Source organism: Rutilus rutilus (genome assembly GCF_951802725.1).
Source record: "Rutilus rutilus genome assembly, chromosome: 2".
NCBI classification, from domain to species: Eukaryota; Metazoa; Chordata; class Actinopteri; order Cypriniformes; family Leuciscidae; genus Rutilus; species Rutilus rutilus.
Genome location: NC_140210.1, coordinates 13,610,075 through 13,627,160, shown reverse-complemented (window position 1 = coordinate 13,627,160; position 17,086 = coordinate 13,610,075). Strand labels below are relative to the sequence as shown.

The window sequence follows — 17,086 nt, the reverse complement described above, 5'->3', positions numbered from 1 at the left end:
TCTAAAGTGGTCTCATATGCATCAACCCGAGTGGCGTTACTACCACAGAGAAATATGGCGTCCTCTGCGATAGTAACGCCACTCGGGTTGATGCATATGAGACCCCAGGAGCCTCTGAAATTATTTCAGGGGGAACGCTGTTCTTCCTCTGAATGATTTCAGGCATCAACATCTTGAAGAGAAGCCTATGCAGGGTCCAGTTCAAAACTCGTAGGTCTAAGATTGGTCGTAACCCATCACCTTTATTTGGTATGAAGTAAGGGCTGTAAAATGCATCTCGGCTGGAGGAACAGGCTCTATTGCGCCAAGGGCATCTTTTCCTGCCACCAAGTAAAAAGGATGGCGTTGAACCAGGGCGGGCGCCTGGCAAACTGAATCGCATAGCCGAGTCTGAACAAATCTGAATGAGTGGTTGCATGCCAGCTCCTACACATATGTCCGGGGGAGTGGAGCATGCAAATTCCACTTGCCTATTTTCATTAGCCTTTTCTCAAAGTATCAGAGGTGTTTGGGGCTCCTAAGTGTGACCACTAGTGTCACTATATCGACACAACGTCAAAGAGAGTGACAGAGGGGAACTGCATTTTTGCAGAAATCAAGGACTAGATCCCCTTCATGTTTTCCAGAGTGAAATTACTTTAGTTTTTTCTTTTATTATTTTGCTATGTATTTAATTATATTATATTGAAATTCATAAAATAACCAGTTAATAACATTAATATTTAGTCCAATCCTTTCATTGTACACAGGAGCATCACTTCAACAGGACACTTATACAGATATGTTACAGAACTACTAATAAATATATAATACAAATAAATAATTTCTGTTGCTGTAGGTATGTCTTCAATATAATAACTGCCATGCCATGAACATGTATTCATTACTTCAATGAGCTCTTTGTTTCTGTCTTAAATTATGACATTGTTTAAATGAATACATTATTAGTTAACTCTGTGATTTGTATATGTACATTTCTGAAATACATAACTTGTATAACACCTCTGATAACAGATCACTCTAAATTGTAATGCAGACATGTATTTTCTGTAAAGCAGCTTTAAAACAATATGTATTGTGAAAAGCACTATATAACTAAATATGAATTTAATTTAATTGAATAAATTATACTATTTGAAAAGTAAGTTATGGAATTCCAGAATGGGAATTATTGTTTATAATATAAGTATTGTTTCTACTCAGAGTTAAAATTAAAAACATTTTGTTTACTAATCCCTTGTATCAATGCATAAAATGTAATAAAAGCAGTTAGATGTAAAATCAGTAAATATCAATAATGTGAAGGACAGATGAATTTACTTACCTTCTATGGAATACTGAATAGTTCCATTTAGTCCATTATCAACATCTGAGGCCTGGATGATGTGAATGACTCCAGGAGGCAAGTTCTCTGGGATAACTATGTGCAAATCAGGCTGAGAGATTTCTGGAGTGTTGTCATTATCATCCAGGATGAAGCAGAGGACTGTTGCAGTGCCAGAGAGAGACAGAGTCCCACTGTCCTCTGCCTGAACTGTAAAGCAGTCAAAAACACATAAGGAGGTGACCATGTTATTATAATCAGGGAACCATTGACAAGTGAAGGTTGTAACAGCACTTAAAATTCCAGTGGTTAAAGTATTTTTAATGAACATGCAATTACAGATTATTAAAAATATTGTGCAAATGTCCTTAAAAAAATAAAATAAAAAAAGGCTTGACAGGGTTATCATGGTGAACTAAAACTAAAACTATAAAAAATATATATATATATTTTGTTACTTGAAATAAAATAAGCATTAACTGAAAAAAAATATATATATATTTTAATATAAATATATAGGAAAAAAATATACTATGGTAGTCAATGGGGACTGAGATCTGTTAGGTTACAAACATTCTTCCAAATATCTTCCTTTGTGTTCAGCAGAACAAAGAAACTCATACAGGTTTGGAACAACTTGAGGGTGAGTAAATGATGACAGAATTTTCATTTTTGGGTGAACTATCCCTTTAACATACTGTAAATATATTGTTTGTTTGCAACTCAGTTCAGGCTTGCGTCCTTTGCCTGTATACCTCACTTTTACCCCTTGATTCCCCCATAGGGATTGTAACACATGTATATTAAATTAAAGTATGGTAATTAATATTATATTATTATGGCATTATTATATTATTATGTAGGGAGCAGTGAACACTGCATAGGGACCCTGTCAATCGGGATGCATCCGAGTTCATGGAGCTCTATTCTAACGAGCTGATGATCTGAATCTGAAATCGTGCCCTAAACCCTCATTCACTATTCCCTACATTAGTCCACTAATACTGTTCACTTGAAGGAGTGAATAAAAAAGAGTGAGCAGATTCGGACAGTCGTTGAGCACACATCGGTTGTACACTCGTTATTGCAGTGCAATGTCGGATTGAAATTTGATATTTGAGGGTATTGGGGGCGATTTCCAATTCAGCCATACTGTGCCGAGCAAGGAGCCGCGAGGACTGGAACTGGGAACCCCTGTTCTAAAATAACACTGTGGCTTGATATTTGCATTTGTGTTTAACAATAATCATTTTAAAACTGCCTTACCATCTTAATGTTATCCTACAGATTTCTGTTATTGTATTTGATGATTAGCTATAATTACCCATTACACTCTGTAAGCAAACACTGACTTGTAAAACATCTGAAACCATTTACTATGCTAATAGTCCTATTCCAAACCATATAATTCTACAAATAATATTAATACAGCAACAAAAATTTGCTGTTAAATTTATCTTTGTCAATCAATAATCCTACCTACCACTAAAAAATCTCATATAAATCATGGCCTTCAGTGTCTAATTTTTAGAAGCAAGTTTGAATAGACAGTGTGACCAAGCGAGTTCATAATATTCAATAATTGCTAAACAGTATATAACTTAAATAGTGTGTTCTAGATTCTGAACACTCAAACATAAAAAAAAAAAAAGGTTTAGGAAGGACAGGGAGGAAGGATTCAGCCAGATGGAAGATCTCACCTCTGAGAGTAAACCTGGATTGGATCTCTCTGTCTAGCCGAGTGGAGGTGCTGATCTGGCCCGTGTGAGGGTTTATCGTGAAGAGCTCATATCCAGGACCGGGTAACAAGCTGTAGCTAATAGCAGAATTCACCTCTGTGGGAAAAACACACATACTCTTCATACAACTCTTCACAGATTGGATATCAGACCAGAACATTTGTTTGTCTACAAGAAGTTGCTCCAACATCTTCTGATTCTGATTGCATAACGTCATGACAGAGAGTTGACGTACTATTGTACTAGTAGTAATTTACTTTTTAATGTGTGCCTTCCTCCACGTTTGTGTTGCGGGTTCCAACAAATGCAGGAGAGTTGAGCTGTGATGAGTATTTGACAGCTGAATAAGGTTTTATTTTTAGTTTTGAATTAACATTTTTAAAAAACATCACCAATATGATTTATACGCTGTTTTTCTCATGGGGACCAAAAAATGTCTGATTGTATTTTACTTATACGTAATTACTTATTCAAAATAAGTACCTACTCAAGAGAGTATGTGATTTCAGGCGCAGCCAGTTTGCCCACACAGTGACACTCATTCAGACACACATACAGATACATACAGGCATAGGTCAATGACAAAAAGGAGTGTAGACAAAGAAAATAAAATAAATAGAAGAGATTAAAAAGATTAAAAATCTAGTTTAAATCAGAAGTGCTAGGAAATGTACTTTTTTGTATTTATGCTGGTTTCATAGAGGTTTTAAAAAAACTCTCCACCATTATCAACAAAAAAGGTTGAAATTTTATTTTAAGTATAAATATTAACTAGTGTACTGTCACGTATGTTCAGTGTTTGATCTTATTTAATTTTTACTGTTACCTGTTCAGTATTCTGAGTTAGTTCATGTTTCCTGTGTCTTAGGCTGCGTTCACACTGTCAGTCCAAATCCGATTATTTGTGTATCCGATTGGAATCTGATCTAAAATTATAGTCGTCCACATTATGTATCGCAACTGTTCAGAGCCGATCTGTGTGTCCATGCTGGATTATCTGCATTGGTTTATATGACGTTGCTTTGGCATATGCCAGAAACAACAACCGCAACATAGAGGGGTTTGCAATACAGGTGTTATCTTATTTACAACATGACAATGAGTAGCCGCTGCGCTGGACTACTAGGTCTTATGAGGCAGTGGACAAAACGTAGTATGAGGTTGGTATGCGTGGCTTTATTCCATGCTGTTGTTTCCGCCGGCTTCAAAACATGTCTCCGTTACAGTGTATAGTCATTTTCTGCTTATCCGGCACTTTGCAACAACACTTTCTGCAGTGACTTTCAGCATGTTTCCTTTAACAATGGCTGACGTTTACATTTTACGTGGCGTGAGAAAGTCACATAAACCATGCGAAATCTGATCAGAGCAGCCAGATTGAAACGGATTTCCAGTGCAATTTGAATAGGTTTTCAAACCACATATGAATGTAGCTCGAAACGGATTTGTAAAAGTCGCATTTTATGTGATTTTTTTTGCCATTCACACTTGCTAAGTCTGATTGGATTTCAATCGGATATGCAAAAAATCGTAGTCATTAGCCTTAGTCATTAGTTGCCATGGTTTTTGATTTGCCCTCATTTGTTACACCTGTGTCTAGTTAATAATCTAATTTAGTCCTTTTAGTCTCGAAGAGTTTCTCTGTGTATATATTGCCCCAGTTCCAGTTGTTCTTGGTTTGTTATTGTCTGTTTAAGGTTGTTCTGCCTGAGTTTACTGAAAAAGTTCTGAGAAAATTCTGAGAGTTTTGCTATTCTGATTTTGTTAATAAATAAGACTGCTGCACATAGCTTTTTTATCCTTTGCTACAACCATGCTATGACACATACACATCTCAGTCATTATTTATATAAAATTTTATTTATATTATATTTTTACAATTGTAATTAATTTATATCTTCATGTTTTTGAGTCGCACCACAGGACAATTTAGAACCAATTTAGAACTAACCTTGCCTTGTCTTAAAAAGTCAAATTAACTGATATTTTAACAGATGTATTGACCTTGACGCCTTGTCTTTGATTTTATGAAAGTTTTTTCCAAATACTAATAAGCACTTTTGTTAAAAATTTAAATGCTTGTCAAAGAAATAAAAATAACATTACTTATTAAGATTGTCACATTAAGTTGGTGTTTTGGTTTAATTTTCAATGACTTTTAGTTTGTTTTCCTTAATTCCGGTGTGTTCTTCCTTTTTTTGTTTGGCTGTCACGGTAATTCATTTCACTGATTAGTGCACACCTGGTTTGTATTGAATTCCATTACTTAAGGCCTTCAGTTCTCTCATTTCATTCATTGTCTTGTGTTAGTTGTGGTTACTTCACAGTTTCATTTATTTCTTGTTTTTCTTTTTGTTCTTTTGTTTGATTTAACAACTTTTAGTCGCAATTACATCTGCTACACCTCTCGCCTTCTATCATCAGAGTAATGTTACATATTATGGCAAACATAAGGAGGTTTGCCTTCCCAAAAATGTAAACATGAATTTTAATTCCAAATTTAAAATGTTACTGTTAATATATTTTTCAATAAATTAATCAATTGTAGAAAAAATCATTGACCCTCATACACACACTCAAACAGACACACTCGTATGCTGGAAACTTCACCAGCAGCCAAAAACATCATATATCAGCTTTATGAGTGTACTAAAATCAAACAATTAATGCAAAAGTAAGAGATAGTTGAATCAATTACTAACATTATCAATCTTCATCTGATGAACATTTGGCACTGTGGTTTTGTGAGGTTTAACGCAATGGAAGATAAAATCTAAGAACAAACCATAGACCACACTGCTGAAAGGAGTGAATTCTGGGAGAAAAAATAACCGGCCTTTATTAGCACAGATGGCTTGAGTTAGTGAATCATCACACACAATTTCAAATATCCTGCAGGAGGCCTGACTGCTGTTCTAGGATAACGTCAGAAACACAGAGACAGGCAGACACTGATATTGAGGCTGAGGTATTTTAAAAGGGCCTGGTAGATTTGTGAATATTTGGACTAGGTACAAGACGCACAGAATAACACACGGCGTGCGAAAAAGAACACAAAGACCCGTTGATTTATGTTGGCAATCAAGTTCGACGAAACATAATTCAGGTGGATGTATGTTTTTTACAGCAGTCTGCTAACTAAATAAATTTCGAGTCTGATGACCAAGGCCATCTGGACTTTTAGACTGAAATCATGATGAACAAATATGAAAAGAAATCTACAACCTCAAGTTACTAGTGCTGACATGTTTTGCTACATGGAGGTTTTTGCAGGCTACTGTTACAGAAATGTGTGCCTGTGTAAAACCCAAGTAAATATCATGAGTCACGTCAAATAACAAAACAACACAAACTAAATTGGAGGATGGGATTTTCTGACCAGCACAGTACTTGTTTGGTCTAACACAGATATTCTTTGCAAAGAGACTAAAGTTACAGAAAACATGAACAAACATAAAGAACATGAAGAGTGTTTGTGCCAGGGAAATGCATGTTTTAATTTGGCCAGTGAATTTCGCACAAGCCAGACAAGTAATAATGTCATTGTGGACTAGTTAAATATACACTATATTGCCAAAAGTATTGGGACACCCCTCCAAATCATTGAATTCAGGTGTTCCAAGCACTTTCACGGCCACAGTTGTGTAAAATCAAGCACCTAGGCATGCAGACTTCTTCTACAAACATTTGTGAAAGAATGGGTCACTCCCAAGAGCTCAGTATATTCAAGCGTGGCACCGTGATAGGTTGGTACCTGTGCAATAAGTCCATTTGTGAAATTTCCACACTACTAAATATTCCACGGTCAACTGTTAGTGGTATTATAACAAAATGGAAGCAAATCAAGCAATTGGGATCAACAGCAACTCAGCCACGAAGTGGTAGGACACTTTCAGCGCATGCTGAGGCACACAGTGCGCAGAAGTCGCCCACTTTATGCAGAGTCAATAGCTACAGACCTACAAACTTCATGTGGCCTTCAGATTAGCACAATAACAGTGTAGAGAGCTTCATGAAATGGGTTTCCATGGCCGAGCAGCTGCATCCAAGCCTTACATCACCAAGTGCAATGCAAAGCGTCAGATTCAGTGATGTAAAGCATGCTGCCAATTGACTCTAGAGCAGTGGAGACATGTTCTCTGGAGTGACGAATCACGCTTCTCTGTCTGGCAATTCAATGGACGAGTCTGTGTTTGGCGGTTGCCAGGAGAACGGTACTTGCCTGACTGCATTGTGCCAAGTGTAAAGTTTGGTGGAGGGGGGATTATGGTGTGGGGTTGTTTTTCAGGGGTTGGGCTTGGCCCCTTAGTTCCAGTAAAATGAACTCTTAATGCTTCAGCATACCAAGACATTTTGGACAATTTCATGCTCCCAACTTTGTGGGAACAGTTTGGGGATGGCCCCTTCCTGTTCCAACATGACTGCGCACCAGTGTACAAAGCAAGGTCCATAAAGACATGGTTGAGCGAGTTTGGTGTGGAGGAACTTGACTGGCCTGCACCCGATAGAACACCTTTGGGATGAATTAGAGCGGAGACTGCGAGCCAGGCCTTCACGTCCAACATCAGTGCCTGACCTCACTAATGCGCTTCTAGGAGAATGGTCAAAAATTCCCATTAACAGAAGAGTTGAAGCTGTTATAGCTGCAAAGGGTGCGCCAACTCCATAATAAACCCTACGGATTAAGAATGGGATGCCATTAAAGTTCATGTGCATGTAAAGGCAGACGTCCCAAAACTTTTGGCAATATTGTGTATGTGCTGTGGTATGCAGAACCTCAATCACTTCATAACATCACTTACAGAAGTGAAAAACGCATTTGTAAGATAAAAGATGCATTTAAAATGGCAGAAGCCATTGATCAAAGGTCACAACCCAATTTGTGTTGAGCATTGAAGGGACATATTCAGAGAGTTTAATTTTGAATCACAGCCTACATTATGCACATATTTCCATTTCACAACAGTTTGGAATAACCAAATACCAAACTACAGTGTCAAACAGACGAAGCGAACAGAAGAATTACTAATGCAGTATTAGTAATTTGCATTATTAAGATGAAATTAGAAATTAACTTTTGGATCTTTAAAACATCAAATGTGTGTGTGTCATAAATTCAGCCCATGTCATAAAAATCTCACTCCAGCCAGGCAACCTAAGTTGGCAACCCTGCAATTGACAAAAGCTAAAAGATAATTAAGAGAAATATGAGGCAGACTTTAGGCAGGTGAGACAGCCTTATAAAATCCAGACACTAAAGCAATAATGATTAACCCATGAAAAAGGGGAAGAAGGAAGCTTTAAGCAAAGCTGTTTCTGGGTATGACAACGGCATGATGGAAACTGTGAGTAACCATACTGCCATCTTGTGGTGATTTCCACAACAGTTTGACTACCAACTAGTATTTCACTGGCAATATATGTTTGACTATGTTAAATGTAAAACTAAATTGAGCTGAAATTTTGTCAAGGTCACATCATGAGTTTTTAAAGGCGGTAGCCTACCTGAATCCAGGTCGATTGCAGTGACTGTGACAATGATCTCTCCCGGTTCTCTGTTCTCCATGACAGTGGTATTGTAAATGTGATGCTGAAACACAGGAGGATGGTCATTAACATCCAAAACCTCCACTGTGAGTGCCTGAGTGGAGGACATAGAGGGAACACCGCTGTCTCTAGCCTGGACAGTCAGAATGTAGACATGCTGGGATTCATAATCCAGGGATGAATTCAGGTACAGATGTCCTGTAAGAGAGAAAATATGATATACAGTATATATAAGACTTCTTGTAAATACTTGGTGTAAATCTACAGTACATCCGTGTAACAACAGGTGTATAAGGTTTAAGCACTCTTTTAGGAGTAAAGAGGATGATGCTGGAAACCATCAGAGGCAGACAGCGCATAGGTTATGCACTCTATTAGGGGTGATGGGCTCTGGGAGCCATTAGAGGCGGGCAGTGCATAAGAGAACTCTTATTTTAAAATATTTTTCATGTAAAGCACTTTGAATTTCCATTGTGTATGAAATGTGTTATAGTCATGTTAAAAAGAAAGTACTCCCTTTTGAATTCTATAGTTTTATTAGGACATCATAAAAAAATCATCTGGTCCTGGCATGGCAGGTCTTAAAATATGTTAAATACAACCTCAGATGAATAATAACACATGACATATTACACCGTATCATGGTTTATTAAAAAAATTAAAAAATTTAAAATAGGCCAAAATGGAGAAGACTTGTGTGAAAAACTAAGTACACCCATACGGCTTCCGTAGGATTTAAGAGTTTTAAGTAGCAGTGAGGCATTGCTAATCAAATGCATTTGATTAATTGATCATCAGCAAGTGTGATCAACTCTATAAAAGCAGAAGTTTGCTGCTCTAGAGCATTCAGATGTATGTTAACACAGTGATCTCCAGCGTCCCCCTGTCTCCAGCATCTCCCCTTCCTCGGTGTCTCCGCCAAGATCACCCTTTGGACTCCACAACCCTGCTCACCTCATCCTTGCAACTTTGTTATTAATAAATCACTATTCACCATCCATCTTCCTCTCCTGTGTCTACTTACCGTAACAATTATTTCTTTCTCATTAATTTTTGAGCACAAACTCCGCATATTAAGAGTAATTTCTGAAGGCTCATGTGACACTGAAGACTGGAGTAATAATGCTGAAAATTCAGCTTTGCCATCACAGGAATAACTTACATTCTTAAAAACAGTACATTCAAATTGAAAACAGTATTTTTTTAATTGTAATAATATTAAACAATTTTACTGCTTTTATTTTGGTCAAATAAATCCAGCCTAGGTGAGCACAAAAGACTTAAAACATAAAGAATTTAACAGTAGTGTATATATATATATATATTATTTTTTTTTGTTCTTTTTTCTTTTTCCTAATGTTACTAATCAATCATGCCAAATAAGATCAAGGAATTTTTAAAGCTAGGGTCAACAATAATCGATTAACTCTTAGACCTACATTTGCATCCATAAAATGATCCATCCATAATAAATATTTACCTGTGTGCTCCATGTAAAAGTAGCCTTTCTCATTGCCTGAAATAACACTGTATGTGACGTGTCCATTACTTCCTTCGTCTTCATCTTTAGCCATAATATGATGAACCAACAGTCCCATCTCTGCATCCTCTGAGACATAAGCTACTTCCATGGAGACAAATGTGGGGCTGTTGTCATTGATATCCAAAATAATCAGCTGAGCGATGACTGATGTATGTTTCCTATTGTTGGGCTCTTCTGCGTTGTCTCTGGAAGTCACTTTAAATACAATGCTCTCAGTGCACTCACGGTCCAACTGTCCATTTGTTGTGACAACTCCAGTGTGAGGGTCGATGTGTAAAGGCAGTCCCTCTATGGCAGAGTCAGGGTCATAGGTCAAAGAATAATAAAGCTCACTGTTACACAGACTTCCATCGCCATCACGGGCGTTAAAGACATACACCGCTGTTCCGTTGATAACATCTTCATAAACGCCAAACACAACAAAGTTGTCATTGCCAGGGAACCAGGGGGTGTGGTCATTGACATCAACAACACTGATCGCCACAAATACAGTGACATTGAAAGTGGGGGTGGCCTCAGCACGTACAACCAAGAAGTAACGCTGTGTGACTTCATAGTCCAGATGTTGTGCCACATAGAGCTCGCCACTTGCACTTTTGATGCCAAACTGCAAACTACCATCACCCTCAACAATAGAATATCGTATCTGCATATCTGGTGTATTAGAAATCCCAAGTGCTCCAATGACAGTTCCAAGTCTGGCATCTTCCTGCACAGTAAAGTGTTGAAGGCTCTGTAAATCCTCGGAGTTCCCATTTTGTTGGTCTAAGACATAAACCTGTAATAAAACAAAATTTTAGTAACTATACTTAAAATTGGCCAGATTTATATAACACTTTATTCCTTAAAACTTGGTAACATTTTTAACGTTGAAAAAATCTACTCGGTAAAAACTTTTAACTCTAAAATGTCAACAAAATGAAACAACAAGTTTGAACCTGAGTTTATCCTATGTTTATATTTATGTTCTGGAAATGTATGCAAAATGCAGCATATTTAATTCGATCTTCAAACACTATGCCACAGCACCTTAATGTCAGGTGCAGTCAATTTATCATTTATCAGCAAAATTTTGCAGGTTAAAGAAAGCAGACAAAAGAGAAAACAAACAAATTATATAATAAATACTGGTTACACTTTATTTCCATGGTGCACTATAGCGGTGACACTCTGCTAACTAATAACCTTGCAACTACATATCTACTAACTCTTATTGGAGTATGTAGTACTCAGTTTGAGTACTGTTTGTAGACAGTGCGAGTTAGAGGAAGAGGGGCCCTCCTCGGGGGTGGGGTTTGGGGTGATGGTCCCCCACGTTCCTTTCACGATTGCCACGGGGCCCCCTAAGGCGTGCACCAGTTGCACCGCCCTAAGGACAGCTGTGCTTGCAAAGTTACTTATAATCAGTAGAATGTCTGTTGAGGGACCATCAAAATTAAGTGTTAGCAGATATTAAGTCTACTAGAGCAGCATGATTACTCGTTACATTCAAATCTGCTGAGCCAGAGAGAGCAGATGTCACGTCTAGGTATGAAACAGCTTCACAAACACAGTATAATTATTTCTGTGTAACACATTCATATTGTAACCGGAATAAAAGTTTATAGTTCGGATATAAACACTGATGTCATTAAATCATTCATTCAAAGCGATTTCTTTAAATAATTGTGTTAAAATAATTGTTTTTAAAAAATTGCGATTCTCAATTTATCCAGAATTATGCAGCTCTACTAATACTCTAAGGAGAGTTAGTTCACATGTGGTTGCAAAGTTACTTATCATACAGTAACACTTTAAGATACCGTTCCATCATTAATGATGAATAACTACTGAGGAAAAAATTTATAACACAATATTAACATTCTAGTAACTGCTATTAACTAAACAAGAAACTCTGATGAACTTATTAGTAAGTAATAGCGCTCAGTTGAATAAGGTAGTTCACTAACTAATCAGTAACTACGTTTTTTTATTTATTTTTATAAAAATAAAAATAAAATAAAAACATTGGGTTATAATTAGGGGTATTGTACATCCAGCCAGTTGTTATCTCAGAATAAACCCCTGACAGGGTGATGAGGTCTTGCATCAGCCTGAAGGGGGTTTATTCTTAGATAACAACGGGCTGGACGTACATTATCCTGCTTATTACACGTGTTATTGTCACATGTTGTGATTTGTATAGTCACAGTGTGTATAAATAACGTGGTCACATATTCTCAGAAGGCGAAGCATTGCTACTTGGGCGGAGTGATTTGCTCGCAGCGCCTGAGAAGCCCCATGGTGAGGAGCAGAGTTCGCTCAGAGTTGGACTAAATCACTCCGCAGAAGTAGCAGTGCTTCGCCTTCTGAGAATATAGTTCCCAGTATGTATACGGTTAGAAGATGGCTGTGTCTCATGTGACTTTGTTATTCGTACATGCTGTGACTATACAAATCACAACATGTAAATAGGAAAATGTTGGCGTTATTTTGTCACTTATTGGGAGCAGTATGCTAGCTGGAGCCATTTACCTTCAGTCTTTGTGCAAAGCTAGGCTAGCGGTGGGTGCGTCAGACAGAGTTACGGTAGACACGGGGGATAAGGTGAATAAGCTTAAGTCCCAAAAAGTCGGCGTGTTCCTTTAAAGGTGTACTAAGTAACTTTTTTACCTTAACTGAACAGCTTCAGAGTCATTGGAATGGTTATATTACTTATTTCGGGTTGAATGGTGGTCGTTTCGCACCCCCCTGGTGCCTGTGAGCGGAAAATCCGCACTTGCAACTTTGAGCCGGCGGGCTGCCGGCCGCCGCGTCAGGAAGTATCGCGCGATATCAGGTCTCGCGATGTAAACAATTGCTTTACGGCCAAAAGAAATCTGCTAAAATGCTGTCATTATTGCGCTCCCTCACGCTGTTCGAACCCGAATGAAGAAAACGTTTTAAAGAATGTCCCATCTGCTTTGATGTCGTTGATCTACTAGCCTCTGGTGTCTGAGAATCGCCAACGAGTTTTTACAACAGTGTTGTCAAATATCTATTCCGAAGCTGTGGGGGGAGCTCTAGAGAGAAACCTGCGAGCAAAAAGCAAGAATACAGCTAAGAAATCCCGTAACTACTGAGCCCCGCTTTAAGGAAACATTTTTTAAAGTGGAAAAAAAGTGGCTAATGAGTGTAGAATAATGGGATTTTTTTTTTTTTTTTTTTAGCATCTAGCGTGCTGCCTTATTTAATGCTATTGAAGCGTAGTTTGCAAAACTGACTGAGACACTGCCAGAATAAGCATCTCGTTCATTGTGTTACGAATCTCCGCCTACACAGAGGTCATAGATGAACGATACATGAGACTGCACTTTAAGAGGCAACTTTTCTTTAGATTGTACACAGAATAGAAAAATCTAAGTAAATCTTCTGCCCTACTCTGACACATACAGTGTTGTTATATGCCTGAACCAGCTTCACTAACTTGTATGTGAACAACTGCGATTTCCTCCAGAGGAAAAAGCCCATTGTCCATGGCAACCACTCTCAGGGTGTAGCGCATCTGTGGGTTTGAGGAGAATCGTGATGTCACCTTGACGTCACCATTATGACTATCAATACTGAAGTGTCCCAGCTGATTATCTAAAAGAATGTGGAAGAAAACAAGACATCTCAGATTAAATCACAAATATAGTTTTCCTTCATTCAGAGGGATATAAACATAAATGAGCCATGAATTAAAAATAACTTGTCATCTCCTCATCAGTTTACCTTTCATGGAGAACTTGACAGTTCCATTCTCTCCAGCATCCAGGTCTTTAGCAAACATACTGATTACAACAGAATTCACAGGAATGCCTGCCCACACCTGCACAAAAAGCTATATAAATATTTTCATACCATATATGCATTTGTTAGATGCTGCTATCCAAAGTTCTAAATGTCTACTGTAAAATGTCTACTGTCAATTTTGATCAATTTAATGCACCCTTGCTGAATAGAATAAAAATATTAATCTTACTGGCCCCAATCTTTTGATGGTAGTATACATTTACAATATAAAGATTCTGAAAGTCATGTACTTTCAGAATTGCGTAGAAAATGTCACTGAAACAGTTTACTTCTCGAGGATAGATCGGGGGTTGGCAAACTGTGGCACACAGGCCAACAATGGCACATGAGCAAAAAAGAGAGGAATTTTATTAAGTTGGGAGACAGAGATACTATTAAAGTATGAGAATAAAACTACACAAGTCAATGAAATCGTGCAGCTCTGACAAACCATTAGCGAGACAACTGCGCATCATGAGCATCTGAAAGCTTGATGCAGATTAAAGGGATAGTTCACCCAAAAATGAAAATGCTGTCATCATTTACTCACCCTCATGTTGTTCCAAACCTGTATGACTTTCTTTCTTCTGCTGAACACAAAAGAAGATATTTTAAAGAAGGTTGGAAATTAAACAGTTGCTGGTCCCCATTGACTTCCATAGTATTTTTTTTTTCCTACTATGGAAGTCAATGGGGTCCATCAGTCGTTTGGTTACCGACTTTCTTCAAAATATCTTCTTTTGTGTTCAGCAGAAGAAAGAAAGTCATACAGGTTTGGAACAACATGAGGGTAAGTAAATGAGGACAGCATTTTCATTTTTGGGTGAACTATCCCTTTAAAACAGCAGATGTATCAAACAAGTTAAGTAAGTTTGACTGACAGCAGTTTGTTCTGCTGTTTATTGCCCTTAGAAAAAAAGCAGTTAATGCTATACATTTCGGAGATATTCAACTAAGTATATTGAGTCCTATTAAACATTCCACACACATCACAATAATGGTAATGTGCAAACTCCGTTCAGGCATAGTGGGTTTAGAATCACTTTGGAAATCTGTTATTCAAAGTCTTATTTAAGCCTGAAAACAAACAAACTTGTAGGAGTTTGACAAATAAAAAAAAGGAAAATGGGTTCAGTAATATTTAAGGTTCTGAACTATTTCTATGTAACTAATCAAATAAGCATGTTTGTGATTGATCAAGTAATGTTTGATCATCAGGTTTCAACTGTTCTGTTACGAACTTTTAAAATATGGTTATTTGCATTTATTCATGGGGGAGGGGGCGATAATGGTCAGTGATTAACTAGAAAACCTAAAAATGGCACTTCATGACAAAAAGGTTGCTGATCCCTGTCATAAATTGTCAATGTACATGAAATGTATAATTAACCAGAGGTTCATTTAACTTCAATTATAAAATTATAAAATGTACAATTATATTTTGTATATTTAGTTTTCTAGAAAAAGTATTATGACCTGTACGTTTAGCTGTTTAGTCGCAGGTAGGTGTGTGAATTGTGGAGGGTTATCATTGACATCTGTGACAAGGATGCGAACGATAGTGGTGGTGTTGAGACGAGGTCGACCCTGATCTGTGACCATCACTCTTAAAACATGCTGCGCCTGCTCCTCACGATCCAAAGCCACCAGGTTTATGATTTCTCCTACAGCCAGAAAAAGAGAAAGAAGACAGAGTGAGAGAGAATGATATACTGAAAAAAAGGTTTAAGATTTACTAGGAAACAATTTTCTTTCAGAATTTAAAAAAATATATAAAAAAAAATAAAAAAATAAAAAAATAGATACAATTTTATTTTATTTTATATGATTACTTAGTTTTATTTTATTTCAGTCTGCTTCAGTTTGAGTTTTATTCAAAATACAAAATAATGTAAAAAATGAAGGGAACAATTTTCAACTTTTCAAGCTTTGGCTAAGTCTGTGCACGAAATATCAGCAGAACTCAATGCCTCAACCAATTTTTTTTGCTTTATGAATTTCTGGAATGATATTTTGACAAAGCAGTCTGAATGAAATACAGCACTAATTCGACAGTAATTCTGACCTGTTCTGGTGTTGATGTTAAAGTATTTTCCATCAGACAGCAGGATGTAGGACAACACTCCATTGTTAAGCGAATCTCTGTCTGTAGCTTTTACCGTTCCAATCAGGCCATGAGGAGACGGTCCCTCCTGCACACTGAAGAAGTACACATCCCTACTGAACACTGGCTTGTTGTCATTCTCATCTTGAACCATGACGACCACCGTTGCTGTGGCCTCTGTTTTTCTATTATGTGCCTTTGCACACACACAAAATCTATAAATGGGTTCAGTTTCGTAGTCCAGACTATGAGACACAAACATCCAACCAGTCTCTGGGTGGATCCTGAAAGGTGGGACTCCAGAGAGGGGTTTAAGAGAGTAAGTGATGACAGGGGGCTCTGTTCCAGGGGTCCCTTCATGCTGGGATCTGGTTCCGTGAGCACGTACCTGAATCATTCTGGTGTCTTTTGGAGCACTTTCTCCGATTTCCACCTGGTAAACCAAATTTTCAAAGGCTAGCGTGTCTTGCACAGAGCCTAATAAGTCTATCTCTATCACAAGCCCTAATGTAGAGTTCAGTGAGGGATGACCCTCATCCTCAGCTATAACACTGAGATAATACCTTTGGCTGGAATCTCTTGAGAGGTCGCTGTTCAGCATAAGAGTCCCAAGATGTGGGTGAATAATAAACAAGTGGCTCTCAGGACGTAACATATAGTGAATTCTGCCATTAAGGCCACTGTCACTGTCATGGGCATGTGCAATGAAGAGTGCCGTTCCTGGAGGGGTGTTATGGGATATGGTGATGTGTTCTGAGGTTTTATGGAACACAGGTGGGTTGTCATTGACATCAATGATGGTAACATTGACCTGAACACTGCTATAGATAGGATGGGTTCCTGTGTGGAATTGTATGGTCAAAAGAACATAAGAGAGGGACTCGTGGTCCAGGGGTCGGGCAGTGGTGATGATGCCCGTCTGAGCATCCACTGAAAAAAGCCCTTCCAGATCACCTGAGGATATGACGTATGAGACTACGTCCACTGAATCTGCAATTAGAAAGACAAATATCAGCAAAATATCATCAATATGACAT

General features: G+C 37.8%; 1 protein-coding gene across 1 annotated transcript in view; it reads right to left on the bottom strand.

The window, feature by feature from the left end:
• Positions 1–17,086, bottom strand: part of dchs2 (dachsous cadherin-related 2) — a gene marked incomplete at its 5' end in the record, with an annotated part of 54,564 nt that overhangs the window by 17,064 nt on the left and 20,414 nt on the right. The window contains 8 exons of the mRNA XM_084402770.1: positions 1,325–1,534; positions 3,025–3,159; positions 8,569–8,808; positions 10,091–10,931; positions 13,599–13,756; positions 13,886–13,982; positions 15,422–15,609; positions 16,011–17,039. Coding sequence (XP_084258896.1) covers positions 1,325–1,534; positions 3,025–3,159; positions 8,569–8,808; positions 10,091–10,931; positions 13,599–13,756; positions 13,886–13,982; positions 15,422–15,609; positions 16,011–17,039 — 2,898 coding nt within the window. The remainder of the gene's footprint in view (positions 1–1,324; positions 1,535–3,024; positions 3,160–8,568; positions 8,809–10,090; positions 10,932–13,598; positions 13,757–13,885; positions 13,983–15,421; positions 15,610–16,010; positions 17,040–17,086) is intronic.